The 26439-nt window shown below is 42.0% G+C and overlaps 1 protein-coding gene across 1 annotated transcript in view; it reads left to right on the forward strand.

Annotated features, from left to right (window-relative positions):
* The window catches only part of LOC310650180 (transmembrane channel-like protein 2), a gene marked incomplete at both ends in the record, with an annotated part of 77740 nt that overhangs the window by 37969 nt on the left and 13332 nt on the right, over window positions 1-26439 (forward strand). Inside the window, 5 exons of the mRNA XM_083379011.1 lie at window positions 9705-9803; window positions 14677-14822; window positions 15418-15565; window positions 18465-18653; window positions 19368-19547. Coding sequence (XP_083235137.1) covers window positions 9705-9803; window positions 14677-14822; window positions 15418-15565; window positions 18465-18653; window positions 19368-19547 — 762 coding nt within the window. The remainder of the gene's footprint in view (window positions 1-9704; window positions 9804-14676; window positions 14823-15417; window positions 15566-18464; window positions 18654-19367; window positions 19548-26439) is intronic.

Genomic DNA, 26439 nt, shown 5'->3' on the forward strand with positions numbered 1-26439 from the left:
AAGCTCAGCGTCCTAACCCACTGAGCCACCGCGTCCCTTCGCATCCGTCTTTACACAAAGGGAAAAAACAGTCCAACCTATCAAAAACAGTATCGTAAAAACCAGATTAGAAACACAAGTTAAGATAGGCAAGAAAATGGTAAGTGAGCACCTGTCCAGCCTAGACGAGTTCAGATCACCAGGACCAGATGGATTACACCCCAATGGTCTCAAGGAACTGGCAGATATGATCTCAGAACCACTGAACAATATTTTTCAAAGATCCTGGAACACTATGGAACTATCAGAGGACTGGAAATTATAGACCTATCAGCCTGACCTCAATACCTGGGAAGATTCTGGAAAAGATAATCAAACAACGAATCAGCAAACACCTAGAGGCAAACAAAGCCATTACCAAAAGCCAACATGGGTTTGTCAAAAATAGATCATGCCAGACAAATCTTACTGCATTCTTTGACCAAGTGATAAAATTAGTGGACCAGAGGAATGCTGTGGATATAATTTATTTGGACTTCAGTAAGGCATTTGATAAAGTAGATCACAACCTATTACTTGATAAGATAGAAAAATGTGGGTTAGACAGCATCACCACCAGATGGATTTGTAGCTGGCGGACCGGCCGTACTCAGCATGTGGTCCTCAATAGAACTGCATCTATATGGAGGGAAGTGAATATTGGGGTGCCCCAGGGCTCTGTTCTGGGTCCAGTGCTCTTCAACAACTTCATCAATGATTTGGATGAGGCGATAGATGGGAAACTGGGAAAGATGGGAAAGATAGATGGGAAATTTGCAGACGACACCAAGATGGCAGAAATAGCCAACACTCCAGAAAATAGGCTTAAGATACAGAAGGATCTTGACAGACTTGAACACTGGATTCTATCTAACAAAATGAAATTCAATGGTGGAAAAAGTAAGGTTCTACATTTAGGCAAGAAAAACCAAATGTACAGGTATAGTATAAGTGGTACCTTGCTCAATAGTAGTAACTGTGAGAGGGATCTTGGAGTCCTAGTAGACAATCACTTAAATATGAGTCAGCAGTGTGCTGCAGCTGCCAAAAAGTGCTAGGTTGCATTAACAGAGGATAGAACCAAGATCACATGAAGTATTAATACCACTTTACAATGCCTTGGTAAGGCCACATTTAGAATACTGCATCCAGTTTTGGTCACCATGATGTAAAAAAGATGTTGACACTCTAGAAAGACTACAAAGAAGATGATTAAGGGACTGGAGGCTAAAACATACAAGGAACAGTTGCTGGAATTGGGTATGTCTAGTTTAATGAAGAGAAGGATGAGGGGAGATATGAGAGCAGGAGTTGCCACAAAGAAGAGGGAATCAAGCTATTCTCCAAAGCACCTGAAGGCAAGCAAGAAGCAACGGATGGAAACTAACCAAAGAGAGAAGTAACCTAGAACTAAGGAGAAACGTCTTGACAGTTAAAACAATTAATCAGTGGAACAATCGGCCTCCAGAAGCTGTGAATGGTCCCACACTGGACAGAGATTGGACAGGTATTTGTCTGAAATGGTATAGGGTTTCCTGCCTGAGCAGGAGTTGGACAAGATGACCTTCAAGGTCCCTTTTTTTCTCCAAATACCAAGTCATTACCATCCCTGCTGTCTCATTTCTATTTAAATAAGTCTGTGTGATGCCAATGTACTATGTGTAAATTAACCCTCAGAGCTAAGTTATGGATTGTATTTCTCAGATATGAATTAAATATGTATATTAGCACTTGCCACCAATTACATTATTTGATGTTGATATGCTACAGACAACAACGTCATATCTCTTTTGGGTTCTAGGTATTTGCTGAGATTGGCTTCATTCTTGTAAATATTTCATGACTAAACTAGTTAATATATCAATATTTTTACATGAGAGAGTGGGTTTTTCTGGCTTTTTTTCATGGATTGTCTTCTGAGAGCCAAGCTACATCACTTGAATGCAAATTAGGTTCAACAGTGACTTTTAGCCACTGGATAGGGTCCTGCCTCAGTGAGCCTCAGCTTCTGATGGTTACATCTTGGGTGCAATAACTGTTCAAAGCTGGAAGGAATATACATCTCATTGTGTTTCTTCTTTTTGCTGAACACGTTGTTGAATACCTCTCTTTTCAACATGGTTCAGCTATTTTTAATGGAGCATACATACTTACACACGTGCACCATATTGAGCTCCTCCTTTTGTCATCCTGCGGTTATTATTTGCCCGTTACTTTCTTTTCAGTCCTTGCATTCATTTTCTCACACACATACTTGTATGTACATACACTGCTACAGTGATTACAGTATAAACTTTAGATTTAAATATTAAAACAAGCTTCAAAAATTGTCTCAACTTGATCTTCATTTTTCACAGAGGTTTGAATACTACATAGAGAAATAAATACAAAGCTTTTAGTGCATTCAAAAGGAAATAATCCATGAATTTTTGGCAAAAAAGAGCTTTTTAGACTGCCAAAAATAAATGAAATCCACATTGCTGCTTATGAAATATGTTGTTTAAGGTGAGGTTGGGACAGTTTAAACCTTTTCACATTTGTGAGCATTTTTACTATCAATATTTTATTTCCAAGAATGAAAAACAGGGCCGATAGAAACCATGCAAGAAAATATATCATTATAAAAATCCATAATGAAAAAGTATGCTATAAAGGGGAAAAAGAGGTGTAAAAAAATCCTATTATCCTATCTATTCCAATAGGTGGAAAAGAATTCTATTTATTTTAAATATTTACTCTCCAATTGATATTTCTCCTAGTTTTTTCCCATTAGGCCATATTTCATTTATTTATTTATTTTTGGGACTTATATGCCGCCCTATCTCCCAAGGGACTCAGGGCGGCTTACAACAATAAAAACAACAATACAAAAATCAAAAAACGAATTAAATAACAGCCCCAAAATAAATTAACTACAATTAAAAATTAAAACATATTTAAAAACCCATCATCAATCCAGGTCAGCCTGATGGAAGAGAAAAGTTTTGAGGTCGCGGCGAAAGGACCGGAGGTCCAGGGCCATCCGAAGCTCAAGGGGAAGCTGGTTCCAAAGGGCTGGTGATCCCACAGAGAAGGCCCTCCCCCTGGGGGTCGCCAGCCGATATTGTCTGGCCGACGGCACCCTGAGGAGGCCCTCTCTGTGTGAGCGCACTGGGCGATGGGAAGTCGTCCCCGGTAGCAGACGGTCCTGCAAATATCTCGGGCCTAAGCCATGTAGGGCTTTAAAGGTAAGTACCAGCACCTTAAATCTCGCCCGGAAGACAACTGGTAGCCAATGCAGCTCACGCAGGAGGGGTGTAATATGGGAGTATCGGGATGCTCCCATCACTACCCGTGCGGCTGCATTCTGCACCAGCTGAAGCCTCCGGGTGGTCTTCAAGGGCAGCCCCATGTAGAGAGCATTGCAGTAATCTATCCGAGAGGTAACGAGTGCATGAGTGACCGTACATAGGGCATCTCGGTCCAGATAGGGGCGCAACTGGTGCACCAGGCGAACCTGGGCAAATGCCCCCCTGGCCACGACTCCAATATGATCTTCAAAATTGAGTCGTGAGTCCAGGAGGACGCCTAAATTGCATGCCCTATCAACGGGAGGAAACACCTCTCCTCCCATAACCAAAGATGGAACCTCTTGGACGAGTCGAGATGCCGGTACGTAAAGCCATTCAGTCTTGGCCGGGTTGAGCTGGAGCCTATTCTTCCCCATCCAAATCCGTACCGCTTCCAGGCAACGGGACATCACGTCGAGGGCATCACTGGCTTGGTTCGGGGTGGAGATAAAGAGCTGGGTATCATCGGCTTATTGATGATACCTCACCCCAAAACCACAGATGATCTTGCCCAGTGGCTTCATATAGATGTTGAACAGGAGGGGCGAGAGCACCGAGCCCTGATGCACCCCACAATTTAGGGGCCCAGGGGTTGACCTCTGCCCTCCTGTCAACACCGTCTGCGAGCGGCCCGAGAGGTAGGAGGAGAACCACCGTAAAACGGTGCCTCCCACTCCCAACCCCACAAGACGTCGCAGCAAGAAACCATGGTCAATGGTATCAAAAGCCGCTGAGAGATCTAAAAGGACCAGGACAGAGGAATAACCCCTGTCTCGGGCCCGCCAGAGATCATCCACCAGTGCGACCAATGCCGTCTCCATGCTGTACCCAGGCCTGAAACCCGATTGGTACAGATCTAGATACTCAAGTTTCCTCCAGGACCAAAGGGAGCTGGCGTGCCACCATGCTCTCAACAACCTTCGCAAGAAAACGAAGGTTGGAGACAGGACGAAAGTTGTTTAAAATAGCTGGATCCAAGGCAGGTTTCTTGAGGTGGGGCCTTACCACCGCCTCCTTCAAGGCGGCGGGGAAGCACCCCTCACTCAAGGAAGCATTTATAACTGCCAGGAGCCAGCCTCGTGTAACCTCCCAGGCTGCATAAACCAGCCAGGAGGGACACGGGTCCAACAAACACGTGGTGGCACTTAATTTCCCCGTGATCCTGTCCACTTCATCCGGAGTCACAGGATCAAACTCCTCCCAGATATTATCGGCCAAACCCATCATTTCCCCCTCGTCAGATACTGCCCAGTCGGAGTCCAAGCCAGCTCGAATCTGAGCGATTTTATCCACCAGATACTCACTAAACTCCTCAGCCCGTCCATGTAAGGGGTCCTCTCCAGTCCCCTGATTTAAAAGGGAACGGGTCACCCTAAACAGGGCGGCCGGGCGGTTATCTGCGGATGCAATGAGGGTGGTGAAGTGAGCATGCTTCGCCACCTCCATTGCCACAAGGTAAGATCTAGAAAAGGATCTTAACTGTGTCCGGTCAGACTCGGACCGAGTGGGCCTCCAAATGCTCTCTAGGCCCCTTCTCCGGTGCTTCATCTCCCGCAGGTCCATGGAGAACCAAGGAGCAAGCCGGGATCTGCGCCAGGTCAGAGGCCGCAAAGGCACAACACGGTCGAGAGCCTCCGAAGCCGCCTGTTGCCAGGCATCAACTAAGGTCTCGACCGGGCTGTGGGAAAGGGAGGAAGGAATAAATCCAAGTGCTGTCTGGAACCTATCTGGGTCCATCAGGCGCCTGGGGTGGAACCACCTGGTCGGTTCCGCCTCCCAGCAGCAGGGAGTGGCATGACGGAGGCTCAGCCGCAGGAGATAATGGTCTGTCCATGAAAGGGGTTGAGATGTTGGAGTAACCCCACCCAGACCATTAAGCCACTGCCCAGAGATGAAAATAAGGTCGGGCGTGTTTCCCCCCTCGTGAGTCGGACCCTGAATAATCTGGGTCAGTTCCATGGCTATCATGGAAGCCATGAACTCTCGGGCCAGCCCCGACGCACCACCCAGGGAAGGCAGGTTGAAATCTCCCAGAACCATAAGCCTGGGAAACTCAACCGCCAACCCTGAGAGAGCGTCGAGTAGCCCGGGCAGGGCTGTTGCCACACAGCTGGGAGAAAGGTACGTGAGCAACAGACCCAATTGACCCCCAGGACCCCACCTCAGGAGAAGGGACTCACATCCGCCAATCTGCGGGGCAGTGGTCTCCCGCGGACAAAGGGCCTCCTTAATAACAACTGCCACCCCCCCGCCCCTACCCTGAGCCCGAGGCTGGTGAAGCACATGGATATGATAACAGATTTTTTCCCCAAATTTTAGCATCAACACTTTTGCTAGTATTATATTTCAGATCAATTCTACTCAGCAATTATTATTTCTTTTCTTAATATGTGTAAGCATAATTTTATTTGTACAGTATATGGCTTATATATAATTGATTATTTAGAAATTAAGTTCTTAAAAGAGAAAGAATTTTCAGAATTTCTCAGAATCCAAGTCATGGTCTTCTTCTCAATTGTTCTATAACCAAATAATTGTTTATTTTATTTTATCATTTTATTCAATTTGTACATCATCTAACTCTCAATGAATATGGGTGAATCACAAAAAGAGCAAAACTATAAAAAAGGTAAAAGAAGAGCATAAAAGAAGACGCAAACGTGGCAAAACTGGGTAGCAACAAACACACTCAGTCCTAAAGCTATATTATTTCAAATTTTTATTAACAAAGAATAAGCTATAAAGGACTTGTATTTGGGGGAATATTTAGTAAAGCCAATAGAAGTAGGATTCAGTCAAAATATATTTAATGCACATTGAGAGACATTTGCTTTTTAATTCATATGTTGCATCTAATTCATCCTCAGTTTCGCACTTTACAGCAGGGATCCCCAACCCCCTGATCTGTGGACTGGTACCAGGCCATGGCACGCCAGTAACTGGTCCACACAAACAAGCAAAACCCCATCCGTGGGATGCAGGCAGCACACAAAACCACACACTCACCAGTCTGTGGAAAAATCTCCATGGAACTGGTCCCTGGTGCCCAAAGGTTTGGGGACCTCTGCTTTACAGAAAGGCAAGCAAGTTGTTGCATTTTTTATTTTGTTGTTCAGTTTCTTCTGTGATTAGTCATCATTTCACTACAATTGTCTCTTGGTAACTGCTTCTTTGAGCTTTTCTAAGCTCCTGTGTGTGTCATCGCAGCAATATCTTCTGTCAGTCTCTTTTTTTAATTGCCTTTAATTTTTCCCAGCATTAGAGTTCTGACTTTTCATTATTTATCTAAGTTTTAACTTCATGATTACAAATCTATCCTTTGTTTTTATTGTAGTTCCAGGGGTTTTCAGTGCCTTTTTAAAATCACCACAATTCAAATACATTTTTTTCATTAGCCTATTCTAGTGGTCCAACTTACATGCCCATCTGTTATAACTAGGAACAGAATACAGTTTATATAATGGAATAGCAGGCCAGTTTGGGCACTTTCTCCCTTCATTTCATGCAAAAATGGGCATGATAAAGGACCAAAATGGCAAGGACCTAACAGAGGCAGAAGAGATTAAGAAGAGGTGGCAAAATTACACAGAAGAACTATACAAGAATGAGCTTAACATCCCTGATAACCACGATGAGGTGGTCACTGACCTCGAGCCACACATCCTAGAATGTGAAGTGAAGTGGGCCTTAGAAAAACTGAGCAACAACAAAGCTAGTGGAGGTGACAATATTCCAGCTGAACTATTCAAAATCTTAAAAGACAATGCAGTAAAAGTGCTACACTCAATTTGCCAGCAAATTTGGAAAACTCAACAGTGGCCACAGGATTGGAAAAGGTCACCTTACATTCCAATTCCAAAGAAAGGCAGTGCCAAAGAATGTTCAAACTATTGCACCATTGCACTCATTTCACATGCTAGTAAAGTTATGCTTAAAATCTTACAAGTTAGACTCCAGCAGTATGTGTATCGAGAACTACCAGAAGTACAGGCAGGATTTCGAAGAGGCAGAGGAACTAGAGATCAAATTGCCAACATACGCTGGATCATGGAGAAAGCTAGGGAGTTCCAGAAAAACATCTATTTCTGCTTCACTGACTATGCTAAAGCCTTTGATTGTGTGGATCACAACAAACTGTGGCAAGTTCTTAAAGAGATGGGCGTACCAGACCATCTTATTTGTCTCTTGAGAAACCTATATGCGGGTCAAGAAGCAACAGTGAGAACTGGACATGGAACCACCAATTGGTTCAAAATTGGGAAAGGACTCCGGCAAGGCTGTATACTGTTGCCCTGCCTATTTAACTTATATGCAGAGCACATCATGAGAAAGGCAGGGCTAGATGAATCAAAAGTTGGAATTAAGATTGCCGGGAGAAATATTAACAACCTAAGATATACAGATGATACCACTCTAATGGCAGAAAGTGAAGAAGAACTAAAGAGCCTCTTGTTGCGGGTGAAGAAGGAGAGTGCAAAAGTTGGGTTGAAACTTAACATTAAGAAAACCAAGATCATGGCATCCGGCCCTCTCAATTCCTGGCAAATAGATGGGGAAGAAATGGAGGTAGTGACAGATTTTATTTTCCTGGGCTCCAAGATCACCACAGATGGGGACTGTAGCCAAGAAATTAAAAGATGCTTGCTCCTTGGGAGGAAAGCCACAGCAAATCTAGACAGCACACTAAAAAGCAGAGACATCACCCTGTTAACAAAAGTGCATATAGACAAGGCTATGGTCTTCCCAGTTGCAATGTATGGCAGTGAAAGTTGGACCATAAGAAAGACTGAGCACCAAAGAATTGAGGCCTTTGAACTATGGTGCTGGAGAAGACTCCTGTGAGTCCCTTAGACTGCAAGACGATCAAACCGGTCAGTCCTACAGGAGATCAACCCTGACTGCTCTTTAGAAGGCCAGATCCTGAAGCTGAAACTCAAATACTTTGGCCACCTAATGAGAAGGAAGGACTCACTGGAGAAAAGCCTAATGCTGGGAAAGGTTGAGGGCAAGAGAAGAAGGGGATGACAGAAAATGAGGTGGCTGGATCGAGTCACTGAAGCAGTAGGCGTGAGCTTAAATGGACTCCAGAAGATGGTAGAGGACAGGAAGGCCTGGAGGAACATTGTCCATGGGGTCGTGTTGGGTCGGACACGACTTTGCAGTTAACAACAACAACCCTTCATTTCTATCAACAGATTCCTTAAATCTTCTTTACTTCCAGTCATCAATATGGTATCATCACCATATTTGAGGCTGGTCATATTTTTTTTGTCAAAGTTAATTCCAATTTTTATTTCTTCTAATCCAGGAGTCCCCAACACCCAGCCCACGAACCAGTATAAGTCCATGACCTGTTAAGAATCAGGCCCCACAGCTGGAGGTGAGCAGTGGGTGAGCAAGCGAAGCTTCATCTGTATTTGCAGCCACTCCCCAATGCTAACATCAACGCATCCGCCTAGAGGTGGGATTCAGCTGGTTCGCACCACTTTGGCAAAACCGGTAGCTAATTTTTTGTTGCCCAGGCCCAAAATGAACTACTGAAGCATCATCGTTACAGAGAACCAGTTGTTCACATATTTGAATCCCACCACTGCCTCAGCCCTACCTCTGATCATCAGCCATTAGATTCTCATAGGAGTGTGGACCCTATTGTAAACTATGCATGTGAGGGATCTAGGTTGCGCACTCCACTTTCCCCCACCAGGTCCATGGAAAAATTGTCTTCCACAAAACTAGTCCTTTGTGCCAAAAAGATTGGGGACCACTGTTCTAATCCATCATTTTTACATTATATTTTCCATACAGATTAAGTTAAAAGGTCGAATCTTAGCATATACTTTTCCCAATTTTCAACCATTTTCAATATTCAGTTCTAACTGTTGCTTCCTGGGTTATCATACCAATTCTTCAACAGGAGGTGAAGCAGCTCAATACAGTGCTTAAGGAATGTCCATAATTTGATGCAATCTACATAGACAAAGTAGAACAATCTGAATAATTTGAAGAATCAGTAAAGCAACTATGGATGTCTTTTTGCAACTCCTAAGCTTTTCCATTATCAACTGTTTAATAGAATGATCTCAGATGCCTCTGCTTCTTCTGAATCCATCTTGTACATCTGGCAACTGAAGCCCGGATTACAAACTCTTACTTGCATGTGATGTATATGCAATTATATAGTTAAGCATTATTTAGCACTTTTCCTTTTTGATATTGGAATAGAAATGAGTATTTTCCAATCCTTTTCACTATTTCTGTGTCCTTATCTACTTATAAACTGAAGTAGATTTTTATTCTGTTATCAAAAAGTGAGAAATTTTAGCACTTCACATAACATTAAAAATAATTTTGTTATAGATTTTAATGGGCATGCCATATGGAAGTATACCTAGAAAAATTGTGCCCAGGGCTGAACAACCCACTGCTATGGATTTCTCTGTTCTTTGGGATTTTGAGGTAGGTACTTCTTGCATTTTTGTTTAATCTTAGTTCCTCAGTCTTTTATGACTAAGGGTATGGGCTAAGCAAAAAAGAATATATATATAGCATTCTACACAGACAGAAAAATATCCACCATCCTAAGAAACTCCAAAGACACAATTGGGTTAGAAAACCAAGGAGTATACGAAATCCCATGCACCACCTGCCCCACCACATACATCGGACAGACCAACAGAAGAATAAGTGCACGCATTGAAGAGCACAAAAACTCACTCAGAAAGGGAGAACAAACTTCATCCCTAGTCCAACACTTTGAAGCCACGGGACATGAAATTGATTTTTAAAAAACCAAAACTATCGCCAAAATCGAACATTTTAACAACAGAATAATCAGAGAAGCCATTGAGATAGAAAAATGCCCCCACAGCATGAACAAACGAGATGATACCTCTCGCCTACCAGCCATTTGGAAACCCGCCTTGATTGACAGATGAGTCCCAACCACCAAGAATGATACCAGACCCAAACTCATGATAACATCACATGACATCACCACCACACAACCATTCAAAAAGCAAATCCGAACCCACAATGATAACGACGCACAACCACAAAACAGAAACCTAACTACAGCTGCAACATCAGCCACTTTAAACCCCTCCAAACCACACAATAAGCAAACTGACACCCACTATAAAAACATGGCACCACCACAAACACGAAGCCGAACAAAAGCAGCACAACTCACCAGCTCAGGTCTAAGGCTGGCAGCTGAGACCAGCCCATCCACTCAAAACACACCCCCACCCAATCAGAACACACCCACCATTCAAAACACACTCCCACCCAATCAGAACACACTTAATCCCCCACCCAATCACAGCACACCTCCACCCACAGAACACACCCCCTCTGGAAGTTTAAAAAAGAGGAACAAACAGCCACTACCACATGCTTCTCCCAGAAGAAGGAAGCAGCAGAAGCCACCAGCCTGATGATGACGGATGGGATTCCGTCGAAACGTTGCGCCTACACCTTCATTTCTACGCGGGAAAAAACCCGAATGACCAATATATATATATATATATATATATATATATATATATATATATATATATATATATATATATATATATATATAAATCATTTACTGCTTTGTGAATTTGGACCATGTGATTTGTTTAATGTGAGCAATATATAGAACAGTAAGATGCAAGGTTCACTGACTACAGAAAAAATTGTGAAAGAGTAAAATTGCAATTATTTTTTTAAGGAAGCACAGGGAAAAGTTGTAAGAAGCTCAGGAAGAAACTAAAATGTGTTTAAATATGTTTTTTTAATGTTCCTTTGATTTACAAGGCAAGAGTTATCCTAACTGTGCAGCAGTCATAGTAAATATATAAATAATGGTAAATAATAAGCTCTGATTCCATTGAAGAGGTATTTTGCCTCTGTAAAGTAGCTAAATATCTGTTGGTTTACTTATTGGGGTTTATTTATTTAAGAAATAAAGTGCTCCAGCCAAAGTGAACAACAGCATTCAAGATGACATACTAGAAAAACATTATTTTCAAAGTACACAAGAAAACATATTGGGAATCAAATGTGCAATGGGATAGCAGGGAATTAAAGCTAACCTCATCCATTTCTGCCATCAAGACCTGATTACTTTTCCATTCTGGTGATATGGACAACCTGGCCAGGCAAATAAACCCTTAATCTCAAAGCACCTGATGAAGAATATCAGACATTCCTTTCTCTTTCTAACAATAAACAGATGAATTGACCTTTTTTATACACAAAATCAGCTGCCTAAGGCAGATAAACTAGTCCTGTGTCATTCAGTTATGAAGAAACATAACCTACAGGCACAACATTTCCAGTAGCACAAAGTTACAGGTAATCCTCAAGTTAAACCCATTCATTTAGTGACCATTCAAAGTTACAACAGCATTGATAAAAGTGACTTATGACCATTTTTCACCCAACTATATTGCAGTGTCCCTATGGTCACATGATCAAAATTCAGATGCTTGGCAAGTGGCTCATATTTATGATGGTTGCAATATCCCAGGTTCATGGGATCATCTTTTGCAACCTTCTGACAAGCAAGGTCAATGGGGAAACCAGATTCCCCATAACAACTGTGTTATTACCTCAACAACTACAGGCACAACCACAATTGAGCCCAAAATTTCTGTTAAGTGAAACATTTGTTAATAATAATAATAAAATAATAATAATAATAATAATGATAATAATAATAATAATAATAATAATAATAATAATAATAATAATAATAATAATAATAATAAGTTGGAAGGGAACTTGGAGGTTATCTAGTCCAACCCCCTGCTAAGGCAGGAAACCCTATACCATTTCAGACAAATGGCTGTCCAGTCTCTTCTTAAAAACCTCCAGTGTTGGAGCATTCACCACTTCTGCAGGCAGGTTGTTCCACTGGTTAGTTGTTCTGTCAGGAAGTTTCTCCTTAGTTCTAGGTTGCTTCTCTCCTTGACTAGTTTCCATCCATTGCTTCTTGTCCTGCTTTCAGGTGCTTTGGAGAATAAGTGAGTTTTCCTCATTTTACAATCTTTCTGGCCATAGTTGTTAAGTTAATCATCGTAGTTGATAGGTTAGTAACATGGTTGTTAAATGAATCTGGTGTCCCCATTGATTTTGCTTGTCAAAAGGCTACAAAAGGTGATCACAGCAACGGTCACAAGTATGAGTTAGTTGCCAAGCAGCTGAATTTTGTTCACATGATCATAGAGATGCTACAAAGATCATAAGTGTGAAAAACAGTTATAAATTACTGTTTTCAGTGCTGTTGTAACTTTGAACAGTTACTAAATGAACTTTTATAATTTGAGGATTCCCTGGATTGTGATTCACTTAACAACTGTAGCAAGAAAGGTTGTAAAATGGGGCAAAACCTCAATTAATAAATGTCTTGCTTAGCATCACAGATTTTGGGTTTAATTGTGGTTGTCAGTCAAGGACTACCAGTATATTTCATTATGTCTCAAAACTAAGAAACACCTATGTGTGATTTGCAATAGTGGAGAATATCTACCGTTCAGGTGTAGAATGAGGGTGATGGTTCATTCTCTGAGCTTGTGGGTTGGTTTTGTAACCATGCTAGGTAACGTCTTCAATAGAGTTTAAGAGATATCTGTGTCAGTATTCTTCTGTTTATTAGGGCTTCAGCTGTGGGTGTGTCAAGTGAGGATCTTGTGATGGATCAGGTGTGAGTTATCAGTGAGAGGCTTATGATGGGTCTTGTGATGGGGGGTTACATCAGATCAGGGTCATTGGAAGGTGAACTGCTGGTGGGAGGGAGGGAGGGAGGGGGCTTGTGTTGGTTGGTTGAAGGTCAGTGCTATCTCTGATTGGCTGATTTGGACACCCACACCTGAAGCCCTTATAAGCCCTTATAAACAGAAGAGCACTGACACAGACATCTCCTAAACTCCGCTGAAGATGTTACCTAGCCTTGTTATGAAATGTTTGGAAACCAACCCACAAGCTCAGAGAACAAACCTTCACCCTCACATATGTGTGAATCCAATCCTAAGAATTGTATTATTATAGAAATTATAACACCAGATAAACTATATGTTAGCATTTTATAGTGATCCTTATCCCATCTCTGCAGGCTCACAAAGTTAACATATCTTCAGTTGTGTTGAAGGTCAGGACAATATATTTCATATATTATATATCATTAAGATTAGATTTAACAGTGAAAAAGATGAATAGTCAGTAATGTTGATCTCAGTATGCCTAGCTTCAGGTAGCGTAGATGAGCTAGATTTCAGCTTAAATAATATTTTTCCAGTAAATCAGTTATATAACAAGATGACAGATAGGTTTCATTTTAGCTGAAGACATTCATTTTGGAAAAATGTTCTGGAGGCTATAATTTTCATTTTATGCTTGCAGTGGAAAAAGTCAGAGAAATAAGAGGTAAGAAATTTCAAGGCCACCAAGCCAATAAGAATATTTTTAATGATAATAATAAATTCTGAGTCTTAACATAGAAAAATGAGGATGTTCGTATTGTTTATTTTATTTTTGCATTTCCAGCATGAGAATGAAAGAACAAATCTAAACACTGCTATAGAAAATGTGCTAAAATGATTGTAAGCATGAAACAATATAGGAGGATTAGAGTATACATATTATTTAGAAAAGCAGAAATAGTGCTCTCATGACACTGCTATGACAACATAATTTGAGGAAACGAAAAGGGATGCGGTGGCTCAGTGAGTTAGGACGCTGAGCTTGTCGATCAGAAGATTGGCAGTTTGGCGGGTTGAATCTCTGCCGCATAGCAGAGTGAGCGGCTGTTACTTGTCCCAGCTTCCACCAATCTAGCAGTTTGAAAGCATGTAAAAATGCAAGTAGAAAAATAATGCGCCTTTGGTGTCTAGTCATGCTGGCCACATGACCATGGAGACGTCCTCGGACAAACGCTGGCTCTTCGGCTTTGAAACGGAGATGAGCACTGGCCCCTAGAGTTGGAAACGACTAGCACGCATGTGTGGGGGATCCTTTACCTTTACCTTTATTATTTGAAAAGATGTTAGCTGACATATAATACTTACTGATTATTTGAAAATTGATTTTAAAATGTACCTGAATACCGAATCGAGCTGCCAAATTCAAATACTGAAAAATAATTGTTATTGAATTCAGATATTTTTAAACAAATACTTTGAAGATTATGTTAAAATTGATACTATATAGAATGTACTAGACAGACTTCAATAACCAGAATTTTAAAATGAATCCAATTGATCCTCAACCAGCCATTCATAATGGAATAAGCTTAGATTTTAAATTATATAACTGGACATCTGATATGGTCTTTTCCTCCTTTCAGGGTTATATTAAACATTCAGCCATTTTCTATGGCTACTACAACAATCAAAGGACAATTGGTTGGTTAAAGTACAGGTTACCAATGGCATATTTCATGGTTGGTGTCATCGGCGTGTATGGCTACAGCCTGATGGTTGTAATAAGATCGTAAGTTCTATTTGTTCTTTATGTAGTTCCACACTATATATTCTTCCCATGAAGCAACCATATATCCCTTTCAAACTGAATAGAAGGAAACAGGCAAAGATGTACATCTTCAGGATATTGACCTTGCTTTATTGCACTCTCCCCCAAAATACAAGGAATATATATCAAAATTGAAACTGCTCACTTATTCTATCTTAATCATAAAATCTGAGAAATTGGAGAATGCCAGCTTAATCTGAGACTACATGGTATATTGGTATGGCATTTATTCAAACGTTTGCCAGAACAGCATAAGAGAAGCATTTGTTTGTTTATTTATTTATTCATTCATTCATTCATTCATTCATTCATTCATTCATTCACTCAGTGTGTCCCTAAATAGTGATAAAGATTTTAAAGCAAGCATACTAATTTATGGAATTTTAACAGTGGTATTTTCAAAAGATAATTTTCATATTCAGGGGCAGCCTAAGGCAGCAGATTCAATGGATTCAATGTTTAATAAATACAGAGAAAGCACAGAAATTGCTGCAAAAAATCTGTGCATAAAGAGACATCTGGTGGCTAAATAGACTACATATTATTCCATCTACAGGATGGCCCGAAATGCCCATGAAGACACAGGGGATGGAGATGATGAGAACTTCATTTTTAGCTGGAAAATGTTCACTAGCTGGGACTACCTTATAGGCAATCCAGAGACAGCAGATAACAAGTTTGCATCCATCACAACTAGCTTCAAGGTACCCTCCAGGCAAGATGCAAACACCTCTGTTGTATTGCAACTTTGGCAGGATTTCAAAGGAGAAAATGTAGACATTGTACATAACAACTGAATTCCTCATATCCAGCATTTTATCAGAAGATGTACAGGGTTTTTTCCTTAACATTGTAGCTACTTGTATGATCAGTGTCTTCACTGGAAGGTTTCATTGATAATATTGTTGCTCTGTATAGTCAATATTGAGGTCCCATGTGACACCTTACTTGCTTGCTTTTTTAACATAGGTTTATAATTTTTCAATTCAATATTCTCATCAAACATAGACAAACTTTTAAAATATATGATGATGAAATTGCTGTAGGTTTTAAGGCCTCTAATTCCAGGGAATTTCTATCTTTAACTTTGCATGGAGATGCACTTCCAGTCAGAGTTGATGCACATTTTGGAGGTCTTCATGGACTCTTGGCTCTTGCTCAAAGAGCAGATGGCAGCTATGGCAAGTGGTGGCATTTTGCATTGGTTTGCCTTGTGCACCAATTGCACCCATTCCTGGGCCAAGACATCCACAGTTTAGATTATTGTAATGTTTTCTATATACTACTGCCATTGAAGAGCATCAGGAGCTACAGTTGGTCCAGAATACTGAGGCATAGACATTTTTTGCTATTTCTTGTTATCCCTATGTAACACTGTTGCTGCACTGACTCTTAATAGGCTTGTGGGTGTGATTCAAGGTGCTGGTTATTATCTACAAAGCCGTCAATAGCATAGGCCCAGGCTATTTATAGCACCATCATTCTCTTATTGTTTCTGCCCGTCAGATTTAGTAGAGAGGGTATGATCCAGGTCCCTTCTATTAAACAATGCTATCTTGTTGTACTATGGAAACATGCCTTCTCAGTGGAACAGCATTTCCTCTGGAACAGCATTCTTGCAAAATCAAGAAAACCTAGAAATTGAGTAGTTTGGGTCATAGGAGGAAGCAGTTGCACAAATTTCATTTTCATCATCCCTTTTCTAAGGGAGAAACATACATACAGTATATGTAGGTACTAGAACTAGATCCAGCCATCTTCACCTTCTTTTGTTCATTTGTAATGAAAATAATTAAAGTCAGTTTTTGTATGTCACTATATTCATCTGCATTATAAGAATGTAACAAGAAGGCAGCAATAGATTATAAAAGCTAGCTATTTATAGCTGGTTATAAAAAGTATTTTTATAAAAAGTATAAAAACTGTTATCATCCATATGTTATGAAATATAGTGTATTTCTTTTGCAAATGTGTGTGTTTTCATATACAGTAGGCTGCAATCCTACATACCGTAGTTTCCCGCGTATAAGACGACTTTTTAACCCATGAAAATCTTCTCAAAAGTCAGGGGTCGTCTTATACACGGGTGCTGAAACTTTAGGGACAGGGCTGGCTGGAAAACCTGGAGCAGATCTTCCATTTAGTCTGCGCAGGGAAAGCGGGGACCAATTGGAGTAGAAGCTGCAGTCTGTGATTTTTTACAGGCTGGGGTCTGGGTGTCTTTCCTTCTAAAGTTGAAGAGCAGCTGTAGGCAGGTGGGGAATGCAAGAGCAACTTGAAAGGCAGGTGGGGAATATCAGAGCAGCTGCTTAGCTCTAAGGACACATTTGACTCAGGAACTGGGCGGGCTGGCTGGAAAACCTGGAGTGGATCTCCCATTTGGTCTTTTTTTTTTAATCCCATTTATATCCCGCCCTTGTCCGAAGACTCAGGGCGGCTTACAATTTAAAGCACAAATCAATGTGCTTAGCAATAGCCTTCATTCTATGTATATGCCTGCTTATTAGAGCTTTCACCCCCCCCCCCACAAGCAGCATTATTAAAAAGCTTATTGCTCCCAACAATCTGAGTCCTCATTTTACCTACCTTGGAAGGATGGAAGGCTGACTCAACCTTGAGCCTGGTGAGATGAGAACCTGCACTAATAGCAGGCAGCTTGTGTTACTTAAGGCTCTGCGCAGGGAAAGCTTTAGAGTGAATTAGGAAAAGTGAAAAAGTGAATTAGGAAAATAGGAAACGGTTGCTGGAATTGGGTATGTGTAGTTTAATGAAGAGAAGGGTGAGGGGTGACATGATAGCAGTGATCCAATATCTCAGGGGCTGCCACAAAGAAGAGGGAGCCAAGCTCTTCTCCAAAGCACCTGAAAGCAGGACAAGAAGCAATGGATGGAAACTAGTCAAGGAGAGAAGCAACCTAGAACTAAGGAGAAACTTCCTGACAGTTAGAACAATTAACCAGTGGAACAATGGTGAATGCAGTGGTGAATGCACCAACACTGGAAGTTTTTAAGAAGAGACTGGACAGCCATTTGTCTGAAATGGTATAGGGTTTCCTGCCTTAGCAGGGGGTTGGACTAGATGACCTCCAAGGTCCCTTCCAACTTCTTCTTCTTCTTCTTCTTCTTCTTCTTCTTCTTCTTCTTCTTCTTCTTCTTCTTCTTATTATTATTATTATTATTATTATTATTATTATTATTATTATTATTATTATTAAGTTTAATCCACTTGCACTGTTTTATGTTTACATGTTTGATGACAAACAGCCTTATGTTTATAAGTGACAGTTTTCCTACTAAGTACCTGCATGTCATAAGCATTTGAATTAAAATTACCATATTAAAATCAAATCTGATGTTTTTTATTTTTTATTTGGTGTGCATTGGAAGAGGGGTAGTCTTATACGGCGAGTATAGCCCAAACCCTATAATTTAACAGGAAATGTAGGGGGTCGTCTTATACGCCCAGTCATCTTATACGCCGGAAAATATGGTACATATCCTGAAAATTTGTGAGTCTGAATATAATGTGATTTATTTTCTGTAACATTTGCATAGGGCTACACTCTGAATAATTATTCCCATTGTTTCTTACATCTATATTAAGGAGTCAATTGTGGATGAGCAAGAAAGCAACAAAGATGAAAACATCCATCTAACAAGATTTCTGAGGGTTCTGGCCAATGTACTTATAATATGTTGCTTATGTGGAAGCGGCTACCTCATTTATTTTGTTGTGAAACGATCCCAGGCCTTTTCAAAAATGCAAAACATTGGCTGGTATGAAAGAAACGAAGTAAGACAACAATGTTTTTAAACATTTATATAGTACTGGCACTGCTTCTGTTGCCCGCTTCAGACAAAAGTCATCTGTTCCTGCATTGTACTTCGATTGCTTTTAGTTTTTGTTAGTACCTTCGGGACCATCTCTTTTCAAATGAATCTGCCTCTCTGGGCATATGATCCAGAAGAAGAAGATGTTTCAGAATCCACCATCCAAGAGAGATAGAGAGCCCTAAAATGATTGCTGCATCCCTTGGAATAGCTTCTTTCCAGATGTTCTGGTTGCACCTGTTTTGCTATCACTTAGAAAGCAGTAATAAATAAATAAATTTGTAGAGTGTTGGAAACTTAAACAGCTGTTCACATTACTTTTTATGGGATAGGGGGATGGAAGTGAAGCTTTTTGTTTAAATATTAAATTCACTCACATTCTGGCCTTCATTTTTCAGCATGAATAGAATTGTAGGTTAGCTAATAGAGGCAATAATAGAGCCCATTTTCACTTTCACACAAGAGTAAAGTCAAGATGATGACTGCCCTGGTATGACTGAAGCTCCTAATACCATAGACAGAGTTTGGTCATCCATTGCAGCCATGACCTCCTGTCTTTTATCTAATCTTTGCTAGCCCTGTGATAGTCCCATTTCAGTGAAGAGTTTCCAAGATCCTCAGTCAGCAGCAGGGGCTGATCCCATTGTGACAAAAATTCTCTTTTCTCTTTTTGCAGGTTGAAATTGTTATGTCACTACTTGGAATGTTTTGCCCTCCACTGTTTGAAACTATTGCAGCCTTAGAAGATTATCATCCTCGCATTGGGCTGAAATGGCAACTGGGACGCATCTTTGCACTTTTCCTGGGGAATCTGTATACTTTCTTACTGGCCTTAATGGATGACGTCAAGGAAAAGGTGAAGAATGTAAAAGGGCATACACTAGTATATATGCAATCAGCCTTTGCCTATTATATAGCAGTGCCCCATATTTCGTGATTCACTGTTAGCTTTGGCTTTTTAAACTGCTTTAATAGGAGAAAAAAATATAAAATCTGGCTGCACAAAACAGCGATTTGGAAAACCTTACTCTGGATTTACAAAAGGAATGTGTATAATAATAGAAAGTCTTTCTTAGAAGACAGAAAGAGGAATTTTCAAGCTGCTCGTTGAAAGAGACAAAAAGATAGTGAAAAGAAATCAGCTTGTGGGATGCTAGTTGATGGGACTAAAGATTAAGCTTTTAAAAAATGAAAAGATTTATAGAGTGAATTTGTTTGACAAGTGTTAAATATATACCATGTAGCTTCTGGTAGCTGTTAATGGAAGTTCTTTTTCATCTAGACTGCATGTCAAAGCTTTAAATTTTTATTTATGAGTGGGAAAAGATTTCTTCTGCCTTATTTGTTGGAGAAAATGATAATTTTGGATTATAAATGTAATGTATTGGGCTTGCTTTGTTAAGGGAACACCACGTGGTAACGTCTGGAAGGCTTTTTGAGCAGGGAAGCTAGCTAACGGCTCCCAGCTCCTCAGACAACCCGTCTCCAGCGCTGCTATTGGTTGCCCCTAGGGCGGCAATAGGTTGCTTCAAACCTATTGGCTGCCACCTAGGGGCCAGGGTATAAATTGCTGCATCTGCAGCCCTGTTCTCTAGTTCAGATCCTGCAAGCAATAAACCATGATCTTTGCTGAACTCACTCGCCTCGTCTTCATTCCTGCGTAACAAACCCAGTACTCAACACTGGCAATGAAGGTGTGATCCTGCTTCTCCTTTGAAGCTGAAAGTCACTAGGGGAAAGGCAGTGCATGCTTGGCGGGAAAAGCAAATTTCCCCCCCTATGGTTGGCTAGCTCAGCCACGCTAGCAACCACGCGCTCAGAGGACCAGTCCCTGGGTAATGGAGGAGCAGGATTCGAAGATGCTGAGAACCAGCCGTAAAGACCAGCAGAAATGGCTAAGGTCGGAAAGCTGAGAAATTCAACATCAAGCAACCAGAAGAGTGGCCCTTGTACGTGTCCCAGGTCAAGAACTACCATCAAGTGAACCAGGTCTCCGAGGATGGACTGAAGGCTGCCACGCTACTCTGTGTGTGTGGCCCAGCAACGTTCGACTTAGCCGAAAACCTGTTCGTGCCAATGCCACTGGAGTCCATATCCTATGCCGAATTGAAAAAGAAGCTCAGAGAACATTTCCAGCCAAAGATGTCAGTCATTGCATGGCGCTATGCCTTCGAGCAGAGAATACAGCAACCGGGTGAAACTGCATCCGAATACATCGCGGCCTTGAGGCAGGCCACATGCCTGTGCCAGTTCTCCGACATCGAGGAGACTACAGGACCAGCTTGCTGCAGCCTTCGCAACCAAGAGCTACAGCAGAAGCTTTTCACCTGAGAGGTGAGGTCCTATCGTTTTCGGATGCACAGAAGGAAGTCATGGTGGACAAAGCTGCCGACAGGGCCGTACAAGCCATTCAGCCCGCCAAAACTGCGCAACGCGAAGAAGCCATCCACCACGAAGACCCCGAAGACACAGCAGTCGACAAATTGCATAGACAGCCCGACCATCAGCGGCGCAGCAACAAACAGCAAGAGACTACTTACAAGGCAGATCCCTTGCCTAGATGTCCAGGTTGTGGCGGCCACCACCAGTGTTTGGACTATAGGTTCTGGACAGCCACGTGCCAGGCCTGCAGGAAGACCAGCCACATTGCATCCATCTGCAGAGGTCACCAGAGGGACCGGCCAGCGAATCGCCAGTAGGAAGATCTGACCAGGAGAGGTACCAGGGCCCCAGGGCCATACAGCGTGGGGTTTTGCTCCAGCCACAGAAGGGTTTGCCATACCGGGGCCTGCCGCCCAATTAAGCCCAAGTATAGACTTCAGGTGGAGCTGCAAGGGGTCCCCTGTAAGATGGAGCTGGACACAGGCTCTGCCATTTCTATTATTTCCCTTGAAACATTTAATTTCTTTTGTGGTTGCAGTAAGAGATGGGCCAAGCTGAGGCCCTCTGACATCATTCTAACTGATTTTCAGAATGCCAGTCGCAGTCAAGGGTGAAGCCACTCTAACAATTAAATTTAAGGGGTTTTCAGGACACCTGGATGTTGTTATAGTAGGGGGCCAGAGAATGAGCCTAACTGGGCTCAGTTAGTTTGATGTGCTAGGCATCCAAGTAACCAGAATCAACCGGACACAAGTCACGAGTAGCAACAGTATGCAAGGAATTCGCAGCTGTATTTGATTCAGCTCTGGGAACATACACGGGCCCGCCCATTGCATTCAAGATAGACCCAAATGTAGTGCCAGTCAGGATTAAGCCTCGGAGGGTCCCATTTGCCCTCAAGCACAAAATAGACACTGAATTAGATAAACTTGTGGAACAGGGCATTTTGCAACCAGTAGATGGTGGGGAGCGGGAAACTCCTATTGTAACACCACTAAAAGCCAATGGGGAAGTCAGAATCTGTGCAGATTATAAATGCACAATTAACCAGGCCCTCAAACAACACGCATACCCAGTCCCAGTAGTAAGCCACATCCTGGCATCCTTGCAGGGTGGCACCATTTTTGCAAAATTAGATTTGGCTCAGGCCTATCAGCAACTGCCGGTTGATGAGGCCATGACCGCAGCACAAACAATTGTAACCCACAGGGGGGCGTTTAAGGTAAAGCGCCTACAATTTGGGGTCAGTGTAGCCCCGGGAATTTTTCAGGGCATCATGTAACGTACACTCAAGGGCATTCCAGGGGTTTGCCCCTATTTTGATGACATGCTTATTGCCGGAGAATCCACTGAGGTGCTAGCAAGGAGGCTTAGAGCCGTCCTGCAAAGGCTGCGAGAAGCAGGCCTCAAACTTAAAAAGAGCAAGTGCAGTATTGGTGTTCCCTCAACTGAATTTTTGGGGTTTCATATTGATGCTGATGGCATCCACCCTGCTGAGTCTAAAGTAAAAGCCATTCAGATGGCACATAGCCCTAAAACAAAACGAGAGCTACAGGCATTCCTGGGCCTTTTCAATTTTTACCACGCGTTCCTTCCTAACAAGGCCGCAGTGGTGGAGCCGTTTCATAGGCTCTTAGATAAAAATGCTTCTTTGAAGTGGACTAGCATCCACGGAAAAAGTTTTCAGGAACTGAAGGCACTTCTGTTGGTCAGTTCCACCATCACTCATTTCAAGGAGTCTAAACCAGTTTGCTTAGCATGTGACGCATCCCCATACAGGGTGGGTGCAGTCTTGAGTCACTTAGAGAAAGATGGAACTCAAGTTCCAATTGCTTTTTATTTAAGGACACTGTCCTTTGCTGAGCGTAATTATGCTCAAATTGACAAAGAGGCATTGGCCATTGTAGCTGGAGTTAAAAAAATTCCATGATTATTTATATGGCAGAGACTTCAGGGTCTTCACAGACCACAAACCGCTTTTGGGGTTATTCACTACAGACAGACAGACACCCCACATATTATCCCCTAGAATGCTGAGATGGTCTATTTTTCTATCGGCTTATACGTTTAAGCTGATTCACAAACCTGGCAAAGAAATGGGCCATGCAGACAGCCTGAGCAGGCTTCCACTGCCACAAATTGAACCAGATCCGGCCCCAGTGGCCCATGTTTTGCCCATTCAGGACTTGCCAGAGTTTCCCCTCCACACAGGGGACATAGCTGCAGAAACGGCAGCAGACAAGACACTGAGTAGAGTGCTATCAGGTATACACAGGATGGTTGGATAAAAGCCCAGGCCCCGAATTTCAGAGCTATTTTACAAGAAGACATGAGCTATCAGCTCACAAGGGTTGTATTCTTTGGGGAAACAGGATCATAGTTCCTACCTCACTAAGAGGGTTTTACAATCACTGCATGAAGGCCATCCAGGTATTGTGTGCATGAAAGCTTTGCTAGAATCTACTTATGGTGGCCAGGATTAGATAAAGCCATTGAGGCCCAGGTGCATGGATGTTATACATGCCAGCAATCAAGGCCTGAAATGCTGCACACTCCAATTCACAGGTGGGAGGAGACTCACACTCCCTGGTCTAGAATTCACATAGACTTCGCTGGGCCCTTTCAGGGACAGCTCTTCCTTATAGTGGTCGACAGCCACTCTAAATGGCTAGAAGTGATACCAATTGCAAATATGACTACTGCTAGGACCATCCAGGTGCTTAGAAAACTTTGCCACGCACGGGCTACCGGACATCATAGTGTCCGATAACGGAGCCCAATTCACTGCGGCAGAATTTCAGGCGTTCCTGAGAGCAAACCTCATTAGGCATGCAACATCAGCCCCATTTCACCCATCTACTAATGGTCAAACCGAACGCATGGTTCACACCACTAAAGAGTCACTGAGGTGTATAGTGACTGGGGACTGGCACCACAGACTAGCAGATTTTTTGCTTTGCCAACATTCCACGCCATGCACGGCTACTGGGAAAAGCCTAGCAGAGCTGCACTGGGGGAGGCAACTGATCATGAAACTGGACAGGTTGCATCCAGACCAGGTGGCAGCAGAAGCCTCTCGCCCAAAACCCCCGAGGGGACTGCAAGTGGGCGACGGAGTGTGGGCCAGGAACTATGGGCATGGGAATTTGTGGGTGCCAGGAAAAATCACTAAAATGTCAGGCCCCCTCTCTTACCAAGTGGGCCTAGAGGGCAGGCGAGTTGTCTGTCGCCACATCAATCAGCTTAGGAAGCGTTTTCCAGAACGGCCACAAAGCGAGGACTTCATTATAAGTACTTACCAAGGACTGCAAACTGGCAGCCAGGCCGATCCATGCATAGACTCTGAAGGCTCTAACAGCCAAAGCAACAGGGAGTTGGCCATAGGGGAGGGGAGCCCAGAAGTGCAACATGGGTCCCCTGACAGAGAAAGCCAACCTGAGTTCTACAGCCACTGTGCTAACTCTGCTGAACAAACTGACTCTGGGGTGGGCCAACCTGGAAAGGCGAGCCAGAGTTCACTGAGCCATCCTGAATCACTTGAACTGAGAGACACCGGTCTACCCAGCCCAGCGGGCAAGCTGGTAGGCCAGGAGGTGCCTGGGTCTCCCAGGCATTCCACAAGGGCTCGCAAACCTCCTGCTTATCTGCAAGATTTTGTCCTGAAATAATAAAGCTATAATGTTGTATGTACCTTATTGTACTGCCTGCTTATCTACAAGTTTGTCCTGAATAATGAAGCTATAATGTTGTAAGTACCTTATTAAGCTGCTAGCTAGGAAACACCTGTATTAGCTAAGAGGAAACCTGTTTTCTCACACCATTGTTAGACCTTTTGTAAAATTGTATTGCTGTAATTACATTCTGTTGTTGCTATAATGTTTGTTCATTCTAGGGGGGAGGGGTATAATGTATTGGGCTTGCTTTGTTAAGGGAACACCACGTGGTAACTGCTGGAAGGCTGTTTGAGCAGGAAAGCTAGCTAACGGCTCCCAGCTCCTCAGACAACCCGTCTCCAGCGCTGCTATTGGTTGCCCCTAGGGCGGCAATAGGTTGCTTCAAACCTATTGGCCGCCACCTAGGGGCCAGGGTATAAATTGCTGCATCTGCAGCCCTGTTCTCTAGTTCAGATCCTGCAAGCAATAAACCATGATCTTTGCTGAACTCACTCGCCTCATCTTCATTCCTGCGCAACGAACCCAATACTCAACAATAAAACTGAATGTTTTTATTAAAATTAAAATATATAGGTTAATATTTCTGGTAGCTCTTAGCAGACTTTTGCTGATTAGGACTGAATGATTGTTTTTTGTAATTTGACTATGGATAAGATGCGATATATGGGAAGAAGATTTTTAACTAAAGTATTATTTTTACCTAAAATATTAAGTTAGCTAAATTGCTTGTACTTATATGTAAGGAGTAGAAAGCCATTTTTATATAGCTTTTCTTCTATTTTACTTTTTTCTATTGTTTCTATTTTTCTTTTTTTTCTATTTTTCTTAATTTATTTTACTTTTTTATCTTTGTATTTGTAAATTTTATTTAATTTTTTTTTAAAGGTACAATCACATATCTACCACATTTGTTGTGATGGCCGGGGCTTTTTTTGTCATAGAATGCTCAGAATGGAGTTCCGGCACCTTTTTTGGATGGAACCTTGTAGGGTAGGCAAGGTGGGATGTATGACATGTGTGAGTTCCAGAACCTTTTTCTTTTACAAAAAAAGCACTGGTGATGGCCATTCATTTTTTATTGAAGATGTTAATACTCCTGTGCATCCCAGAATAAGCCATTTTCCAACAATAATGAAATTTGGTTGAGTTCCAGATGACCTCAAAACAATTTGTTTTCATTACTGTTGTTGAATGTGGAATCTTGTTAAGGTGCCAGCATGCAGTTTAAATAACTAACACTCTTGTATTACAATTTTTTTCTTACTTATTTTTTTTCAGTCATTAACAAGCATAAGGTAATTGGTATTCAAAAATTCAAAACATCCTAAATAAAATTGTCAATGTGAGAATAATTGTAAAAAGTGCATAGAGAAAAAGTTTTGGCTGAAGGATAATATTAAATCAGAATATGACTTTCTAAGGGACTGGCTATAAACAGTGAGGATTGAGTCTGTTTTATCCATCCCTCTGAAGCTTTGCAGGGCTGCGTGCTTACCCCTATCTGTACTCACTGTACACATAAGATTGTGTACCATCTGACCCATCCACTGCAATCATTAAGTTCACAGATGATACCACCGTCATGGGTCTTATTACAGGTGGAGATGAAACAGCGAACAGGGGGAAGGTACAAAATAAATAATAATAAAGGTTCATTCATTCATTCAAGGTTTGCCCAGGGTACATGCATAC

The sequence above is a fragment of the Vipera ursinii genome, assembly GCF_947247035.1.
Source record: "Vipera ursinii genome assembly, chromosome: Z".
Lineage (NCBI taxonomy): Eukaryota > Metazoa > Chordata > Lepidosauria > Squamata > Viperidae > Vipera > Vipera ursinii.